General features: G+C 38.2%; 1 protein-coding gene across 2 annotated transcripts; it reads left to right on the top strand.

Annotated features, from left to right (window-relative positions):
* The first annotated feature begins 2,259 nt into the window (after positions 1-2,259).
* Positions 2,260-20,093, top strand: eeig1a (estrogen-induced osteoclastogenesis regulator 1a). 2 transcript variants are annotated; one of them, XM_077562026.1, is made up of 12 exons: positions 2,260-2,522; positions 2,616-2,932; positions 13,424-13,544; positions 13,826-13,855; positions 14,753-14,869; positions 14,942-14,988; positions 15,161-15,315; positions 15,551-15,655; positions 15,733-15,931; positions 16,286-16,407; positions 17,615-17,684; positions 17,766-20,093. In XM_077562026.1, exons 2-12 carry the CDS (start codon positions 2,790-2,792, stop codon positions 17,809-17,811), a joined length of 1,155 nt encoding a protein of 384 aa, XP_077418152.1. In that variant the 5' UTR covers positions 2,260-2,522; positions 2,616-2,789; the 3' UTR covers positions 17,812-20,093. The 2 variants fall into 2 exon arrangements, with proteins under 2 accessions (XP_077418152.1, XP_077418153.1); XM_077562027.1 differs by lacking the exon at positions 2,260-2,522 and having other exon boundaries at positions 2,785-2,932; positions 13,360-13,544.
* The last annotated feature ends 739 nt before the right edge of the window (positions 20,094-20,832 follow it).

The following is a 20,832-nucleotide window of genomic DNA, read 5'->3' as shown; positions in this document are numbered from 1 at the left end:
ACACTGGTGGAGACAAAAGTCATATTCAGTTATTTGTCTTTGCATGCATTTGTTTTCTACGATTAACAACGAGCAATGCTGGTTTGTTGCACCGAGTGTTTCAGACAAGGCAAGGAGATTTATGGGCGTAACAGACTTGCAAATAATACTTGAGAACATAGTGTGCGTACATCACAAATGACAATTACACAGCTACCAGTACAACCAGTATTCTTGGTTGAAACTTAGGTGATAAAATGTTTAATTATTTTAAATGGAAACGAAGAAGAAAATTAACCAAGTAAATTAAATAACAGAAATCCCTTTAGATCTCCCTATAACCTGGGCAAAAATCACTTTTGCAACATGCTGTAATAGTCTATTTTTTAGGAGACGTGTTGTAAAAATACATTTCACAATTTTAAAAAATTCCCAATAACATGTATGTGACCTGTTTTTGTGGATCTAAGCCTGGCTCCAGGGCCACATTTGACATTTAAAGCAGACTGATCAGATGAGCCAGGATATCAGGCAAAAAAAGAGAGAGAGAGATAGAGAGAGTTGCAAATGTGTATGAAAATAGGTCAAATAAGTTACTTTAAATAATACATGGATATATCACAGAAATATACCGTATACTGTATTGTATACATGTTTTTTGTAATAATTAATTAAAATAATACATTACATACATACATTTTATTTACAATACTTCTACTTTGGCTAAATGTATAAAGCCTTGAGAATTCCTAATTTATCAGGCATATTGTGTTGTGTCACAGGATGGAACCGTTTTGTTGTTGACGTAGTGGCAGTTGCGTCACACGACTGCAATGGTCGCACTTTAACCTGCAAAATCGCACAAACACAATGATACAGGTGAGGGGAGATAGGGGGGAATCGTTCGGCAAAACAAGGTTTGTTTTGACGCACAAATAAAGCTTCATGATGTTTTTGTGCTGGTTAATGTTGAGACAAGAAGTCAACAACAAAGTGTTCTAGTGGCCAACACTTGAGGTAATGAATGACAATATCCACAAATGTTTAAGTATACATCGTACAGACTGTATAATAAGAATCTGCCATCATTGAATTGAATTAGCGTTTGATACTCCTGCAATGGGGAAAGTATGTCATGTCTATTTTCAAACAGTGAAATCCCCAAAAATCTCTCTCTTTTTTTTTTACGTATTGTCACCCTCTTAAAATAACTGCCTAAGTCATTTTTTTGCCCAAAATATTTTTTGCCTAAATCATCTCCTCATGATGCAAATGGTTAAATTTTTGTGTTTCCTGAAAAGTCGGAAAAAAATTACTTAGACGATTATTTTCAGAAGGTGTATAATAACAATTATTTATGTTCAGTAAAAAAGCTGTATTTATTGCATTTTTTTTTCAAATAAAAACTTTATCCTTAAACATTACTGTTAAAAATGCACTTCCAATAAAGTATTGGCAAAAGAGGTTGACATTTTTATGCCATGCAAAGTTAACTTGTCAGTGTCTACTGAAAGTAACTAATAAAGTAGCTTGTAATGATACAACTTAATAGTTACCAGCAATATTAAGAAATGTAAACAAAATCAATATACAATATCAGATGTGATTTATGAGACATCAGCAGTAGTAAAGTGGAACCAAATAAAAAATTGCATTTGAGTCTTAAAGTATTTCTTATTAATATTGTGTTGGCGGAGTAAGAATTAAGCAGTTAAAAACACCGTTTTAAAATGGAAATAAAATATAAAGCAGAAAGAATATTCAGCTGCGTTGTCTACATGTTCACAGCAGTTATATCGTTGTGCGGGCGATGCTGAAGTGAAGTTACGGTAAGTTGTCTTGCTCAAGAGTACTGCAAGGGTACTGCGGGATCAAACGTGGATGGTTAGGCAGAGGCCGTGAATAGTTGAGCTCAACTGTCCTTAACTTTTTCCGATTATTTTTCAATATGACAGCCTCACGGCTTCAAAAGTTATGCTAGCAAATGTTAAGGTATCTACAGTAGTAAGGAAATGCAGTTGAAGCTTCGTATGTGCCGTCTATACTCGAGTATGAATCACGATGATCAATCTGGCTGGCGAGGTTAATGTTCGTCATGGCTTGCTAAAAAGAGCAAATGCTTACGTTAGCCACTAGAGGACGCTGTTTTGCCGCATTGAGGCCGCGCTTTGATTTGCTTGTCAGCCAACGTTAACCTTCAAAATCAAGTCCGCAAGCCTTACCACGTATATAAACGGAGGTGGTATTGTCTGTCTTTAAAAAAATAAAAGTCTCGAGATTCAACAACTGCGACACATCTTCGTAAGAATCAAAATGAATGCATTTTCAGAGCTTTTATAACTACACATGTGTCATTATATATAAATTAAACGCGATCTTGTTATTTGTTGTGCGGCTTTGATTAACACGTTTTTCTTATTTTGAAAGAGTTTTATTATCCTAGCTCCCGCTGACTGGATTAATCCTGTTCGAAGAGGGTGGAAAAGTCCTGTTTTGAGTCATTTGTTTGGGAGAATCGTCGCCGGGGGTAGAAATGTCTCCAAGTGGGTCTTCTCGCGTCACTTTTCCCCTCTTCTATCACTTTCACTCCGCCAAATGTCGACTTTAACACAATCTTTTGGTTTGTTTGTTTCTAGCTTTCTGCATTGACTCGTCGCCGGAGAAGACGACGAACGAAGAGCAGCGGGCTGCTTCTTGGCCAAAGCTGGAATAAAACGCCCCCCATTAATTAAGTTCTCTTGCGAAGTGCCAGGTTTGTTGTTTTGGAGGGTTTGACGCCATCGAAGTGGTGGACAGAAGACGGCAGCCGAATGGCGTTCTTTGCGAAAAAGAAGAAATTCAAGTTCCAGACTCATCTGACGCTGGAGGAGCTGAGCGCGGTGCCTTTCGTCAACGGGGTTCTCTTCTGCAAAGTTCGCCTGCTCGACGGAGACTTCGTCGCTTCCTCCTCCAGGTCAATTTTAACACTAAATATCGGTCAAAACGCAACTTGATTCTTCTTTATTCCTCCCACCTTTGTTTTTTCTAAAGTCCGCTGCTGTTGTGTTTTTGTTGATAATGGTGATGCGGATGTTTATGAGGCGTGGGAATCGTGGCCAGTCATCATACTAGTAACGAAGGTTCGGTTAAAAAAATTATGGTTTCAAGACTGGGTTAGGGCTTCAAATGAAGTCTCTAATCTAGGGATGAACAATTAATCCCATTGTGTCATAGCAATGTGGTAGACTGCAATTTTCAATTAGCAAGGCTGCAATGAAAAATACAAATAAAAACAACAACAACAATCACTGCTTTATTGCCTTAAAGTCCTAACCCAGTCTTAAAGGCCTACTTTGAAACCATAACCTTACTTGAATTCTTAGCAATGGCTTGAACCTACTTTCGAAACCGTAGCACTGCATTGAAACCCTACCACTGATTTGAAACCTTAATTGGAACCCTCAATATGTCTTGAAAATCTAATCCTGTTTAAAAGCACTACTTAAAAAACACAAGTCTAGTTTGAAATAGGGCGGAAGGATTTTGATAAAATGAAATAAAATTGTGTTGTTGTTTTTTTTTTAAAATTCAATAATAATTTAATAATCGTGTCTGAATTGGTTAGTTATGCAGTTCAATAGAAAAGTCTAATTGATCAAATACTTACCAACCGTAAAACATATATCCATTAGGATGACATTTATTGTGCAAATCTCAAGTCGGAATTAAATGTTGTCACACCATGGTGCAAAATATTGCAGAAAAAAAATACTGCTGATATTTATAGCACATAAATAATAAATAATATTGCTGATAGATTGGATTGGATAGTTTATGCACAAACAATAGTTGTGCAATACACTTCTTGTACACGTTTTCTTCATCCACTATTGGAAATGATGCAAATTTTTGGGACGATACGGGTAACTCACGATTCGATACTATGACGATATGTGGCCCACGATAACGATAATATTGCGATACACGACATCTATGATATTTGAGAGATTGTCCAAAATGTTGTCACTTATATATCACGGCATCCAATATTTGACTGAAAAAAACTAATACTCATAAAAAGGAAAACGTCTACGCAGTGACCGGCAACTCACCACCTAGAGTTATTTTGCGCAAAGAGTTGTAATTGTACAAGAACTACAAGTACAAATTTTGCACCGTTAAATGTGTGGCGTAGCGGTTAGAGCTTTCGTCCCGAGGTGCTGCTGTTGCAGTGTTGCTATGCTAGCTTTCTGCAAAAGCCATCATTTTCGACCACGCTGTAAGGGAGGGTTAAGGCCATTGCAAATAAATTCGGCAATGGACTGTCGGCTAGTTTTGCAAATCCGTAGCGTTTCTGTTCTATTTTTTAAAAAAGGTCTTGCAAATTACATAGTCGTCATTTAGTTTCGTACGACTCGTAAAAGCCAACATATCACCACACTTTTGAGGGGAAACTTGCTGACCGTTCGTCTTCGCCGGCCACTGCTACCGCCTGCTTTACCTCCATTGAGGATATTAGCGGCCCTACAAACAGGATAGGAGAGATTTATTAGTACTGACGCTAACAGCAGGGTCAATCCATTATGTGTGTTTTCATTATGTGCTGTCTGTTTATCGATTATTTATTGCAACAATATATTGCAATATCGGTTATCATGATCAAATTTTGATTAATTGCCCAGCTTCGTGTGTTAGTGTGTATAGCATGATGTCTTCATTGACGCGATGCTCTTTCATTTGATGACTGTTGTTGTTAGAGATGATTCCTCTGCCTGGCACGGATATGATTTGTCCGAGCCAGACCTCAATCTCCCCTCTGTGCGCCTCCACCTTTCTGGATGTTGCATAACTGCTCCCCCGCCCGCCCCTTCCTCGGTTATCATATCCACACAGTCAAACAATTCTCTCCCTCTTTCTCTCCCTCCTTCTTTCGTCCAATCAGATTAGCGTTATGTCACCCGTGTGACAATGCATGTCTTTGTACCTCCCCACAGACCATTGCCTCCATCTTCCTCCCCGCCGTCACATGCTGCCAATGTGACCTTATGGTCCTGGTGTGCTGGCCGCTAGCCCACCACCACTTTATGACATCGTCGTTTCGTCTCAGCCGTGTCAATCAAATGCAGACGGGGACACGCCCATGCAGCGTCTGTCAGTCAACATGCCGCTTGACATGCCATAACATATCGACTTGACAGAGCGACAGAGCAGCATGAAATAAATAAATGTGAGAGCAGAGCGTTTTTATCTATTGATATTTAATTTTATTCATGCATTTATTTTTGTATTTATTTCGACTTTTATTTTTTTAATCTCGTTTTTTGTTATTAAGTTATTTTTACTTTTATTTATTCATTTAGGGATATATATTTTTGTTGTTTTTATTTCCATTTATATTTATTTTTGTATTTAATTTTTGAATTATATTTTTTATATCCATTTTTATTTTCACTTTTAGTCATTCATTTATTTTTAATTTTGGCAGTTTTGGTCCTCCATAGATACGTGGTATCAGTATTCGCCCATCCCTAATTTGTCCTTTAGTCCTTGTTTAACTTTATAACATTGGCAAAAATTGGCAGATTCCCCCCTTTTTTCTCTTGTAATTTGTTAATGTGTAAAAAAAAAAAAAAGCAATAAAAACAGACAGATTTTTGCTGATTTAAAAAAAAAAAAAGAAGCTAAAATCGTCTGATTAAATCGGTCGAGCCCTAATATCCACTGACACATTACTGAAGCACCTGCCAATCAATCAATACGACACTGACATGCCTGTGCAGCACCTGTCAATCACTCATGGACACAGAGACCCCTCCCATCACAATGTCAATCAATCACGCCTGTCAAACATTCACCAGTCAACAACACGCCGCCACCGACAGCTGTCAATCAACCTGGACACGGTATTTGCCAATCAAACGTGGCAACAGAGACACGCCCCTCTGCCACTCAAACACAGACACGCCCATCCACCTGGAAGACAGCAGAAGACAAAAATGTCTTATTTGCTTCCGTAACCATTTTAATATGCGCAACCTTCCCAGCAAACTGCAAGTTTTGAAATTAATTTTTCTTGACTTGAACGTTGCTGTGATTGAGAACAGCTGCGCAGGACTTAGAAAAAAAACAACCTCATCTCGGAATTCCTACGAGCAGCCAGCTTTGAAAGGCTTCCATACTGGAATGTTTGGAAATTTGACACGTTTGAAATGTAGAACAGGAGAGCGATTTGTAAACATCCTGCTTGTGTACTTCTTACATGCAATGTGTTTTCTCGGCCTTTAAACCCAAATCAGATGTTCTGATTGGAAAAAAAAGAGAGTCATTGGGTTGAAAAAAGGAGTGAATGTTATTGCGTGCCTCGGCCTCCTCCTTGCTCTTTTTGGGGTTTTCTGGCAGCTTCCTCTTGTTCTTGTCTTCAGTTCAGACTTTATAGCCGTTAACATTTGGACATTGTTCGCTTCCAAACGTTTGATGTCTGCATCTTGGCTGTACCAAGAGACCACGTGCTTTCCGGGAACAGCCAACTAAGCGAATGAGAGCACTGAAGGGGATTTCTAATATTCTATTAGCTCATCCAAACTAGTTGGATTGGTGAAATATCACACTTGTTTGGGAAGCACGGTATTTTCCAGACCCTCCCACAATTAAAAAAAAAAAATCAGTAATCATAAATGTAATTTGAGTAGTGACAGCTCTAGTTTTACCGTTGTTGTAATGTGGTTGATTTAACTTATTCAATCCCAGCCATTTTGAAGCAACCGCCTTCATTCCTGGCTGTCTTGCTGGATTTTGACTGATTTTGCAAAGCCTACAGAATAGTGTGTTCTATTGCTATAAAAAACTTGCCAAAAGAAAGATTAGAGTCTCTTCTTTCATTAGGAAAAAAAAAATGTTTGTATCCGTTTCCGTTTAGCAGCAATTTGCATTAAAATATAGCTACGTTTCACCATTATTTACAAATCTGTTAAGAACTGTGCGTAAATTAGGTTGTTTTTTTTCAACATGGTCCTGGTTGGTCTCTTTTGCTCTGCTGCCACCTGCTGGCCGTTTTGTAATAACTACAATTTCTTCAACCATTCTCTGCAGTTGAGAGGCTGCATCAAAGCCTTCTGTATGCTCTAGCATTCAAAAAAGGTATAAATACGTATTTGGGACACTTAAAACATTTAAAATAGATCATATTTATACGTTTTGGGGAGCAAATGAGTTAAAATAGCCAATAGTGGACGATTTAAATCAACTAGCCAATGACTTGGTCGGGCCCAAATTTTTCCCTAATATTTTTGAACACACTAAATTGTCTTAAGTTTTGAATGTGTTTTTATGTACCCTGCAATTGGATAGCAACCAGTCCAGGGAGTAGCCGGTTTGCCTAACACCCGACCCCCGCGAGGCTAACCGTAACCGCCATAGAAAATGGATGGATGGATGGATGGCGTGCGTGTGTGCAAGGTTGAACGATGGGGGAAGTCCTTAGCGCGAGGTTAGCCTGGAGCGGCGGCTTTTCAACAGCTGCTTCCTGTTTTCAGCTTGATTTTCACCTCATTTGCATGTTGTGTGTGTGTGTGTGTGTGTGTGTGTGTGTGTGTGTGTGTGTGTGTGTGTGTGTGTGTGTGTGTGTGTGTGTGTGTGTGTGTGTGTGTGTGCGCATTGTGTGGTAGTGAAGAAAAATCTTTATTGAAACCAGATGAATTGTTCTGGTGTGCATGGTCCAAATGCTCTTGAGCGTGGTGAAAACACACACTAGTGGCGGGAGATGTTATTGCACCTCCTTTAGCTCCAAAGTGAAAAGATAGAAACCATATCCAACAAAATCAACATGAATATGAAGAAAAAAAGAAAAACATTTAGAAGAAAAATATTAAATAAAAATACAGATTGAAAAAAAGAAAGAAAAACATTAGAAACCAACACGAGACTGTGTAACAAATGATTTGATAAAAAAATGGATACAAATATATTTTTTTTAAATATTAGAATGAACAGATAAATAGAAATTGTGTATGAAATTGAGTGATACATACAATAATAAAACATTAAAAAGTAATGTATAAACTCAATGGGGAAAAAAATGACCAAGATGCCTTCTGCCAAGTTTGGTTGCCCTGTACCATGTATGTCCTTTTTTGCATCTTTTTTGGTTTGTTTTATGTTGCACCAGATTGAAGAAACTGCATGACAGCCACAACTTTCAGAGGCCAAATACTGTAGTAAAGATAGTTAAAAAGAAATACTGTATGCCAATAATGTCAGTTTATTATTCAAAGCATCAAAGTGAGGTGGGACTACAAACTGTCTCCTGACTTTGTATTTCCCAGCATGGAAAAAAATGGTCCAGTTCACTTCCTGGCCAAACATTTCCATGTTTTTTTGTTTTTTTTGTTTTTGCGAGCACTCTCAGTTTGACCCGAGCTGCCATCCTCGGGCCAGTCCTGACGTCACACCCGTGTCTGCTTCCTCAGCACTGGTTTATCTGGCGTTTCTTCTCATGACCCGGCCCGGAATGTGGCGTCGTGTTTGTGTTTCTGATCAGCAGGCCTCACTGTGCCCGATAATAGCTTGCACTACAGTATGTACACAGACAGTATGCATGTGTTGATTTAAACTCAACTTTTAGGAGGATTGGAGCAGAAATCACCTGGTTTTTAGTCTTTAAAAAAAAAACAATTAACTCGTTGATGCTCCTTGTTGACAAACTGATTATTATAATTATTTTATTCTATTTCAAAAATCATTTCAGAAGATGTTGGCCGACTCTTTTAGCTTAGCATCCTTTAATGCTAATTATAGTTTTTCTTCTTCTTCCTGACTCGAGTACCTAACACGGGTAACTTCAACGTGTAATTTTAAAGTAGTAATACAAAGTATGTAAAAATAAGTAAAAAAAATATTTTTGGTTTAGTCTTGTAACCTAACGACAAGTTGAAGTCAACTTGAAATATTTACAGTAAATTGGAAGCCAACATGTTTAGCCTTTTTTTTCCCATGAAACAAAAAAAGAAAAATTGAAAATATATAAATACTTATGTTGGTCCAAACGAGAATGTGTGTTTGATCACAGAAATTCAACTAATTTTCTTACAAAATATTTTAAACATTTTACAAATAAAATAAATCAATTTCTTATTTTTTTAAATGAACATGGTCTGGAACATATGTTTTTGTTCAACGTGAACTATTAAAAAATATCACAAATTGTATTTGTGGGATGATAAAAGTCGTTAAAAAAAATCCTTTGTTTGTTTTTAAACAGTTCCAAACTACATGCGTAAAAAATGTTTTGTTTTAAAATAAACACATTATGTTCATTTTTGGGAATAAAAAAAAAAATCCATATTTTGTGTGAACCTGCAAATTAAAATTTTAAAATAAATAGTTTTGTGAACAGTTGTTGTTCATGTTTTCTTTCTTTATTTGTGTGTGTGTGTAAAAGCTGCTTGTGTTAAAAAGAAAATGCCAATTTTGGTCAGGACCACAGTACAAAATGATGCGTGAACATAAAAAAAAAACAATTATTAAAATTGTATTTTACTTTGCTCTTTATTTTTATTATTTTTTTACTTTTAAAATGGGATGCTGGAAGCGTTTCCTATTATTTTTATTTATTTATGTTTTAAATCTTATTTTGGAAGCAATGATTGACCGGTGCACTCACAAGGCCCACTTCCTGGTTGAAACTGATTGGTGGACACGTCCTGGCGTGTTTGAATGTAGTTTCCTTTTGCTGTTGTTTGCGAAAAGGAGAAACAATCCTCCTCCTTGATGAATTAGCCCTCGTGATGTTGTCATTTGAGGAACAAATATTTAGAAAGCAGTGCGAAAGGTTAGGAGAACAACTCGCTTGACCTTCCAAACAAATTGTGGAGAGCGAGCAGAAATGCGCTCCGGGCTAGCGAGCGTCACATTTGTGACGTCTCCATGGAGACCCAACAAAGCTGACGCTCCTTAGGAATGTTGTTCTTCCTCTTTAATCGCTCTGGTCGACCACCCGTGTCACTCCTGATAAGAAGCTTCCCACGAGCTCATGGGATTGAATCCTGATTTTAAAACAATTTACTTCTAATTAAGTAGAACTTATGATGTAACGATACAATTAGATAGAATGTAAAGTCAGTTTTTCCCACGTGATAATGTTTATATTCATGCTTCGTATGCATTCTTAAGTGTTATAATTTGTTCAATTGAACTTTGCCTTTGTAAATTCTACATTTCAAATGCAACTCTGATAAAGATGACATGTTTTGGCATGTGATGAAGATGTCTCGTTTTTATTTTGAGGTCGTCGCTTCATGGCAAAGAAAATAACGGAGTAGAAGAAATGATTTAAGGGCGTCATGCATAAATCATCTTTTGTCAGTAACCTCGCTCATTATGTACTGCTCTAAAGCCGAATTCATCTTTTCATGCCTTTTGCATGTTTTTCTACTTGAAAATTCATCTCCAAACAAATACTAAAGGGCAAAATATTATAAAACCAACATATGTTTTGCCTGTAATTTTTTTTTTAAGCATTAAGGGACCCAAAAACGCAATTTCCTTGTATATATTTTATTTTATAGTTTTTCAGAATTTTTTTCTGCCAAATATCATAATCACAATCTTGCTTAAAAAAATAATACAATTTAAACTGTAAGTGACAATAAACTTCTTGAAATTTCTTTTTGAAGAACTTTCCGTGATCCAACCTGCTGTTTGTTGTGAAGTGAGTTAAGTTCACTGCCATCATAAAGCACTCATAATCTCACATTTTTGCTCCTCAAAGCAAAAAAAAAAGCGTCCGAACGTCTCTAAAAACGCATATGTTGGGTCATTCGTATTGCAAGGGCCCTCTGTAAGTCCATCCGAATCACGATTCATAGGTCACGATTCAATTTGATGGCGATTTTAATCCCGATACAAATCTATAAATTGATTATTGAGATTTTGTTCCCTCAATTTTAGAAAATACTAATCCGTAAACTTGTACATGTACACTCACACAAATATTTTTATCAATCTGAAACTTCAGGCTTATAACTGAGCCACTGTATTAGGTTGCAGTTTTTCATGTTTGAACAATAAAATATTAAGGCTTACCGTTCCATTAATATAACATTCTTCCATGCTTTAACGTGTGAACCCTAAGTAAGACGTTTTGTTGAACATTTCCATCAAAAATTGATCTTTAAACATCGATTCGACCACATATTAAATCCATTTGAGAATTGCGCACTGTAATAATGCAATATATTGCCAAATCGATTTTTTTTTTTAACACCTCTACCGGCTACAGATGATTTTTATTTCCATGATTTCTTATGGGGGGAAATCTTACCAATTCCCGACCCAATATGTTAACTATAGGTAGATTTATATATATATGTATCTATATATATTTCCCTTAAGTACCACGAAGAATGTTGCCCACCGGAGGTTGTCGAAAGCGCGGAGAAAAGTGACCATGTGGAAAAAAATCACATGCTTAGTCGCAGGGGCCATGTTGAACAATGGCGGTGGGGGAAGGGGCGAGTGTGTGAAGCAGCTGCCACCAATACACACCCGTACCTTATACATGTGTGTGTTTGCGTATGTGTTTAGTTTCCTAGTCATGTCCGAGCTTTAACACGAGGCACTGGTCACCATGGAGACGCCTGCCCATCTTTCCTCGTGTGACAGAAGTCTGAGCTGGTGTTGTGTTTGTGTTGTGGATGACGGCAAACCTCCATTTATCATGTGCAATACGTTCCAGAATGTGATAAGATTTCCTTTTTTTTTTTTTTTTTTTTTCTTCCTTTTTTACAGGAGAGCTCAGTATTGTTCATTCGATTTGACATCATCATTGCTCTCCTTTTTTTTTTTTTTTTTTTTTTTAAATCCAACAAATCAATTAAAAAAAATGTAATAAATGTTTTTTTTTTTTTTTTTTTTTTTTTTTAAATACATGATACATGATAAGATTTCCTAAAAAGGACAGTATGTCAAAATGCTGACTTTGCTTGGAATGGCCACACACCAAAAGTTCTGACGAAAGATGAGTTCGTAGACGTTTAAAATTGTTACCAATGCTTTGTCCTGGTCTCGATCTTACGATCCGCCATTTCCTCGAGCCACAAGAAAGTGCTTACAGCGGTTTTGCCCAAATGCAAAAGTTGGTTAAGCATAATCCTTATTAAATTGGGAGCCTTCCCTTCGTAAATCTCGCTACTGCTTGTGGAATAGCGTCATACTACACACTGAAGGCCTTCTTAATAAATTCCAACTGGCATTCCGGTTTACTCTTGTAAAAACCCACTAAAGAGCGAGCATTTAAGACGCCTAAAAATCTGCTCTATATCGAGGTTGCGAAAGGTTCACTGTACTGCGTGCCCTGGGAAGCAAATGACAGGACTTGTTAACGACATGATGTTTCGGAACGCTCCTTAATGAGCGCGTTGCCTTCCCAAGAAAACTTCTCATTTCCAGCAAATTGCCTCTTTCATGTTTTCCTTTTTTTAGCGTTTCGAGACGGCGGTAATTATCCCCAAAATAACACGACGCGAGTGCTTGCAGCTGACCGGTCCACTTTATGAACTTTCTTTGGGAAAGGTTGCATCCATTAGTGCGCTTCTGCGCTGCAACAATAATCATATTAGTTTCGTTGAACTCTGACCTTGTTGGGTCGACTTACTAGGCTATACAGCAAAGCGGCAAGCTTCCTGGGACCTTTCAGGCATGTTAACGAGACTATTTTGCGGGTCTATTCATGACAGAGACACCAAATTTTCTTGTTGTTGGAAGCTGAATTCCCCCCCCCAAAATCTTGTGGTTGAGTTATTGGAGTTTTGTTGTTTTATGGTGAGTCAGCATTTTTTTCCCCTATCATGCTAAACTCACAGATGATGACAAAAACTCAATTTGCTCACAATTTAGTGTCATCCATCTATCTAATGGGCAGATTGGTAGAAATGTGAGTCTGCTTTTCCAGGATAAAAATGACCCTAAAATGGTGGCTTTAAACCAAAATGGAAGACTTCTTTTCTGGTATGGCTTCTTGTGAGATATCTGTTTCGGGGGCTGAATTAAAAAAACTAAACAAAAAAAACCTGACAAGTTTGTCTTTGAAGGATCCCTGGAAATGGCCACATTGACCCGATGATGGCCACTTCAAACCAAAATAGCAAACTTCCGGTGTCTTTTTTTTTGTGCAGATCTGCTAATGATAGGCATGCCTACCAAATTTAAAGTTGTTTGGTGCGAGAAACCTTGGGGTCTGAATTTCCCCCCCCAAAACTGTAATGAGCTGAAATTGGCCTGTTCAAACCAAAATGGCTGACTTCCTGTTCCCCTCATGAATGGGCCTACCATTTTTCATGTTGCCAAGTCAAAATGGCTGAATTTTATTAATATTTACATTTCTTTCTTCTTCTTTTTTTTTAACAGCATGTCCCGGCATTGGCATTCCTCAACTTTTTGTGTGTGTGCGTGTGTGTGTGTGTGTGTGCAGGGAGGAAGTGCGTGAGAACTGCGTACGATGGAGGAAGAGGTTCTCCTTTGTGTCCAAGATGAGTGCAAACCCGCACACGGGCGTGCTGGACCCGTCCGTCTGCCGGGTGTCTGTCAGGAAGGTAAATGACGGACAGAAAATGTCTACAACTGTTTCACATAGTCTCCCTTTCACGCTGCCAGCAAAAAAATGGCATTTTTCAGCCTTTTTCTATTTGTCTTTGTCCCGCGTAAATGTCATCAACATGTAAAGTCAATACGGCGATATTCCGCCTTTGGAGGTTAACAGTGGAGGGAAGGTGCCATGACACCAAGACAGAAGTGTAAATTAAAGGTTCAGAATGTCAGGTATGAGTGGGCTTGTTTGGTTAACGGGTCCTTCTTCCTGTTTTTTTCCCCACAGGAGCTGAAAGGCGGGAAAGCGTACACAAAGGTACGAGACCCCCAATACAAAAATAGAGTATTTGTCCGCCATCCTTCCGACACCTCCGCTACGCCGAGTCCCGTGTGTCGTTTCCCGTAATTTGCTAAATTTAGCCGACTTCCCTCCTTGGAAGTGAGGCTTCCTCGCGTGCATCTCGAAGAAAAACAGAAGCCGGCGGAAAATCCAGGAAATGCAAAGAATGAAGAATGGCGACCTTTTGCTCGGGAGTCCTGCCGACTTAATGGAACAGTGTGACTGCCCATTTTTCTCTGTTGAACTAATTTAGACTAATTTAAAAAAGAATTTAGATGACAAAATGTTGGTATTTGCCAATTCTGATATTTCGGTCATGAAAATCTTGTGAATCTACAATACAGAAAACATTTTTATTTATTTTATCGAATTTAGACAAAACTTGTATGCGCAAATTTGGATAAAAACAAAATTGTAAGCCCAAATGTAGATCACAAACTTACAAGCATGGATTTGGATAACAAATAAATTGTAGGCCAAATTTAGACAAAAAAAATAATAATGCAAGTGCGGATTCAAATCACAAAATATTGTGAATTGAGAAAACAAAAAGCTTAGGAATTCAGAATTACATCATCAAAACCTTGTGAATCGTACATGACACAAAACCTTGCAAACGCTAATTAAACCAGTTTAGTGAGAAGAATATACGTAACAAAAAATTGGATAGCAAAAATCATGCAAGTATAAATTTAGAACTTCTAAGCACAGAATGATATCACAAAAATTTCTGTATGCTAATTTCTGTTTACATTTTTTTTTTTAAAGTTCTTGAGTGTAAATCTAGGCAACAAAAACAGCTCAGTGCGGTAATAATTTGGCGAGGTCTGAATGTGACTTTTGACTCCTTCGGGACCCCGCGTCCCTCCCCAGCTGGGCTTCACAGACCTGAACATGGCGGAGTTTGCCGGCTCGGGTTCCACGGTGCGCTGCTGCCTGCTGGAGGGCTACGACACCAAGAACACGCGCCAGGACAATTCCATTCTCAAGGTTAGCATCTCTTAGCGTCGGCGAGCAGCGTTTGACCAGCGGCAAAACTGTTTTTGTGTGTCTTCTTGAAAGGTAATCATCGGGATGACCCTCCTGTCTGGAGACCCCTGTTTTAAAACGTGAGTTGTTGTTTTTTTTGGGGATTGAGAAACTTTGACTTTTTAGCTGGAGGGAAAAGCATTTTTTAATTATTATGACATTGTTTTTCTGGAAAACTTTTTATTGCTAAAACATGAGTTTGTGAAAAATCCCTTTTTGTTTAGTTTTTTGGTGTGTTTTTCCTTCCTTCAGCCCGCCCAGCACAGCCAAGAGCATCTCCGTCCCGGGACGTGAGCACACCCTGCAGCTGGACTGCAAGGGGGAGGGAACCAAGGCGGAACCCGGGCCGCCTGGAGGGATTTCTCTTGGCCGAACGCCCAAACATCGACCCTCCATCGTTAGCTCAGGTACACATTAACGCTACTAATAATATGACTTGAACTGATAGCACATCTAGAACTTGATGTAAAACTGCAACTAATCTGTGTTTCAAGTGCAAATTTCAATTATACATCAAACTTGTGAGCACAGATTTCGATTACAAAGGAACAAAACAAGCAATTGTTACAAAAAACTGTTGCAAACTTGGAGCTATTCATTTGGTCTAAACTGACCAAATTTGTGTGCTTTTGTTGCGCTCAGGTCTTCTGGAAGATCCTGAAAGTAATCCGTGTGTTCCCGGGGAACTTTTCCAATCGGGACATTCTCGCAACTCCAGCTACGCCAGCCAGCACAGCAAAATCTCCGGTTTGTCTTCCTTCCCAAACAGGAACTAGCCCTTAGCTTAGCATGTAGCTTTAGCTTACCCCTCTCGTGTCCTGCAGGCTACAGCACGGAGCACTCTTGCTCCTCCAGCCTGTCGGACTTGACGCACCGCAGGAACACCTCCACCGGCAGCAGCACCTCGGGGGGTCTTGGGGGCTTTGCCACCGACATCCCCGCGGATGGAGAAAGAGAAGCGGGGCGCTCTGAGAGACCGCCCCGGCCACCCAGGCCGCTCCTGCCAAACAACAGGCCGCCCAGGTGCACATCTGCCCTCCATTTTACATACTGAGTATGACACAAAAATTGCATTTGGCGGGCACATGGATAGGATTGGACTTTTTTCTAATAAGAAAAAAAAATCAAAGAACCCCTACTTTAGATCACAACAAAATGTTGTGAAATTCAAAATTGCCTAACAAAAAACTGCAAGAGCAAATTTACATTTAAAAAAATAAAAATAAAATAAAGCTGTAAAAGCAAATTGAGATAACAAAAATCTTGTAAGCGGGGAAGGAATCTCAGTGAGAAAAAACTTGCGAGCCCGAAGAATGTGCCCCATCTCCTACCCTCCATTTTGGACCTCCAAAGTCATGTTTTGTGTGTCGGTTGCAGGAGGAAGCAGGACTCTGTGGAGAGTCAGCCATCTTGGGTGAACGACACTCGCATGGACGCAGATGACATCGTGGAGAAGATTGTCCAGAGCCAAAACTTTGAGGACGTCAGCAACACTGAAGGTGCCCAAAAATTATATTATTAAAATTAAAATTAAAATGTATTTATTATTCTTCGATTTACAAGGTGTAATGCAAATTGAGCCCGGTCATTCCTTGACGAGGTAAAAAAGTTTAAATGTGACATGTAAAAATAGTATCTTCATTATGAAATCGTAACAATACATGCTCATATACTTTGTATTTTACTATTTATACTATAATGATTTAACCATCTATTTTAGATAAATTTAAGTTTTTAAGATTGTTTCATTTTACTCATTTGTTTTTTAAAATTTACAATAAAATAGATATATTATATTTGAAATCATTATTTTATACATAAAAACACAGACACACATACATGTGTATACATATTTATTACTTGTTAAAATAGTGCGTTATTTTATTAAAATAATACTTTATTTTAATACACAATTCATTCTATTTTTTTAGTTTAGTAAATTGATAAATTCATGTTTAATGAAATTATAAATAAAAATTGAAACTATTTTTAATTATTTATCTAAAGTAACTTATTTTAATATATACAGCAACAAATATAAACGTAATTATATAAATATAAAAATTCTTACATAATGTATTCATTTATTGTAAGTTTTAAAATAAAGCAAAATAGTACGAGTTTTCTGTATACATTAAACATATTTACATTTATTTTAACTGATTGAATTAAATGATCATTACATTTATTAAAATGAGATATTTTAACTCTTTGACTGCCAAAAACGTTAAATAACGTTTAGTAAAATCCTAGGGAGGAGTGCCAAAGACGTTAAAAGACGTTTGTTTCAAAACAGGTGAAATTAACCATTTTCTATTGTTGATTACTGAAAAACGGAATAAGGTAGAAACAAACTTTTTTTTCTGATGAAAGATGAGAGTCCAATCTTTCATTTGGTAGTATGTGTGTTAACACATAATTTTCTGTGGACCTTGAAAGATCAATCAATGTGCTTAAATCGGCTGGCACCCACGGCATCCCTTTTCTGAAAACGTCTGGCAGTCAAAGAGTTAATATGCATAATTTATTAATAAATATTTATTTGTAAACATAACAAAATTTGTATCCACGTATAAACTTTTTCCAAATTAACTATTTAATTATGAAAACGACATGATGTGAACAGGGATGGCATGCATTGTGTCAACGCTTTCTTTTGTGCTAAGCTAACATGTAGCATCCGTTGTATCTCCGCCCCCCACGCAGACAGCAACCTGCGTCTGTTTGTCAACAGAGACGGCAGCACCGCGCTCAGCGCCATCCGGCTGGGCAATGGGTGAGTGGGCCGCCATCTGGCCTCGCGTCTGCTATCTTGCGCATCTGGAACAGCGCTGACTGCTCGCTGTGTCCCCTTCAGGGTGTCGGCCGGCGGCTACGAGCCGGTGGTCATCGAGAGCCACTAGACGGGAGGGATCCCCGCCGCCCGCCGCCCGCCACCCGCCACCCGCCACCCGCCGCCTCTCCCCTGCCGGCCTCAGCTGGTCTGAAGACGGCACAGTGGGAAAGACGCAACAATTTGCACTTTAACCACCGGTTGCCATCTTGTTTCAGACACGAGAGATCCTCGTGGTGTCCTTGGCGTCGTCACCATCATTAAAACGGTGATTATAGTATTGACATAGCTGGATCAAATATCGATATCATGAGTAGGGCCTGAGTCAATATTGACTGTTTTAAAATCTATATTTAAAAAAATTGTCCACTTATCTTATTTTTTCCCCAATTTGGATGTTTTTTATTTTTTACACGTAAACACATTCCAACGTAATACAAAGATAACAACATTGCCCCGCCCACGCCCCAAAATGGTAAAACTCTGCAGTTAAGAACAAAGAATTGAAAATCTTAAAATGCTCTGCCTGCAATTCATATCTTTATTGTTGTCGACGATCGGAAACAAAACAGTTGTTTTATTCATTATATATTTTAATTAATCGGACGATTAATCGCTTATTGGAATTTTATTCTGCCAAATATCAGAATCGGCATCAGCCTCAACAAAATCCAAATTGGTCGGGCCCTAGAACAGATTGTGGCATTATTGTGCGCCATTGTCTCACTGTGATATTTCATATAAAAAAAATTGCTGCACACATATTATGGATCAGATATCAATAATGTTGTTATCCATTGTCATATCTTCTCATGGGATTTTACTTGCACAGTTAAATTGCGAGACGTGCGCGCTCCATCACTTTACATAAGGTTTTGTTTACACAAGACACGTAAATGTGCCTGCAGCCCGTTATGACATTTTTTGCCGTTTTAATATGTTGGAAATTGTCTTTTTTTTTTAACATACGGCTTGCGGCTGTATCGTGATTCTGTCATCTCATTTTCATCAAAATGTTGCCAAATGTTTCCAAAGTGCAGCATGACTTGCCGAGGACACCAGGATGACTTCAATTGTCTTTCTATTTCATAATCACACAAACGTTTGTGATGCCGCAGGCAAAATGTTAAGTTTGCTTATTAGCACCTACAGTTCATTGGAGTGTGTGAAACTGCAGTGAAGTTTCCATGGCCCCTTTTGTGTTATAAGCAATTGTCGCTGACGTGCGAACGCGCTTCGGACACAGTGATGTCCAGCTACAGTCAGTTTTGTGTTCAAAGCCCCTTTCACGCTGCCAGTCAGAGACATTGCATTCAAGCTGCCGTTTAGTTTCTTGTTTAGGACGTTGCCGTTGCGGCTTCACACATTCAGATAATTAGATAGTGACAGTGTGTTGAACGCAATTGTCACCATCTTCCAGATGCTGATGTCAAGCAATTCTCCGCAAGATCACTTAGGATTCGGATTTAGTCGGGAATATGACATCGGGGGCCCAAATTCGCAGATCGACTTGAACTCCCCCATCCCCTTGTTTTCAGTACCTACTGACACCGACCGACGAGTGTGTGAAACCTCAATCCCTGCTGGATCGGGGAATCCCAAGTGAGCCACTTTGTAGTTTTCGGAGCCTGTGACTGTTTCACTTTCTGAGCCCGAAGCGTCTTCGCCTCCAGCGAGAACGCCAATGACGGCCAAGAGACACAAGGCATCCTTTTTTTTTTCAGCCAATCTTAGAAGCTGGGTTTTGATTTTGTGAACCTCATCTGTGGCTGCTCTTCTGCCCCCTGGTGGGACAACCAGTGTTTACAGCCAACATAGCTCACAAAAAGCTTGTGGAAAAGCAAAGAAATGTTTACAAAGAGCTGGTTGCTAGCAACCTTTTCTTTGCCGTCATTTGTTTTATCCGTTTTCTTCAACTTTAGGAATTATTTTTGAATTTTTGCTACCAAAACATTGACAATACATTTTTTCTTCTTTTTTCCCCTCTCTTTACAAAGTTTTTGATTGTCACACTACTTTTTGTTGTCTAAGAATGCACATGCATGGTTATATTTTATTCACGTTTTGGGGAAGAACCACTAATTTGTCAGGTTTACGCCACCTGTTATACTTGTACTCTTTAAAAAAAAAAAAGAAGCATTTATTTATATTTTTTTGTTCTTTTATTCTATGATGGTTTTGTCCGGAGGATGGCTGATTATAAGCTATGCACACAACTCGCCTTTCTTTGTTTTTTTTCTTCCACTATTGAAATTCTAACAAGAGTATTTGTATCGTAACAAAGCTAGTATTTAGCCAAGGTATAGAAAATGACCTTTGTAACACTTCTAAACAATAAAAAAATTACAATGATTATTTTGTATGGAGTGTTTATCTGTATTTGTATAGACATTGTGCAATCTTTTCACCATTTTAAAGAGTTCCTATCCTGGGTGTCTTCATTGTGCTGCCCTGTGCAGACGCTTAAAATGGAGGATCTTCACCCGGCCTGTCATTCAAATCGTGGGCAGAGAAAGGCACTGAAGACAACTAAAAGTCTATTTTACATAATATGTCGCACTTAAATTTTAAGTTTTGTTAAATGTGTGGTCTGATAATGTAGTACAAGATGTGACCAGCAGAGGGCAGTGACAGACAACTAGTTCAATTGAGCAGGTTAATGAAGTGCCAACTGTACAACTAGTTCCTGGACTTTTATTACAAATAATTATTATTATAAAGCTAAACTGGTAAATGTTGTCCTCACATAGAGCTAACAATGTTGAAGTTAAGAATGCACGTTATATATCCCATATTCTATAGCATGTGTTATCATAATTGCTTAATTAATTTTAACTAATTGTCACAATTTCAGTTTTGAAAAAAACATACCAAAGTTCTTACAAACAAAAAATCTAGTTTTTTCATCATGTGTGTAGATTCTCGGTCATCCAGTAACTGGGCAGTTCTTCTTGTTGTTTAGTTGTGCTTTTCCTGTTCCCTCCTTAGTTTACTATTATTATTACTTATTCCGACGTGGTATAAGTAAAGTTGATGTCGGTGCACCGAATGAACTTATTTTAAGTATCATGTGTACGACGTATATGATAGA

This window comes from Vanacampus margaritifer, chromosome 3, assembly GCF_051991255.1.
Source record: "Vanacampus margaritifer isolate UIUO_Vmar chromosome 3, RoL_Vmar_1.0, whole genome shotgun sequence".
Taxonomy (NCBI): domain Eukaryota; kingdom Metazoa; phylum Chordata; class Actinopteri; order Syngnathiformes; family Syngnathidae; genus Vanacampus; species Vanacampus margaritifer.
Note: the sequence above shows the minus strand (reverse complement) of the source record. Positions and strands in the feature narration are given on the sequence as shown.

Bases quoted from the DNA above. Each gene is read 5' to 3' on its own strand.
- eeig1a (XM_077562026.1), top strand. From the start codon at position 2,790: ATGGCGTTCTTTGCGAAAAAGAAGAAATTCAAGTTCCAGACTCATCTG. The intron at 13,545-13,825 runs GTAAATGACGGA...TTTTCCCCACAG, and splicing joins GCCGGGTGTCTGTCAGGAAG to GAGCTGAAAGGCGGGAAAGC. The intron at 13,856-14,752 runs GTACGAGACCCC...GTCCCTCCCCAG, and splicing joins GCGGGAAAGCGTACACAAAG to CTGGGCTTCACAGACCTGAA.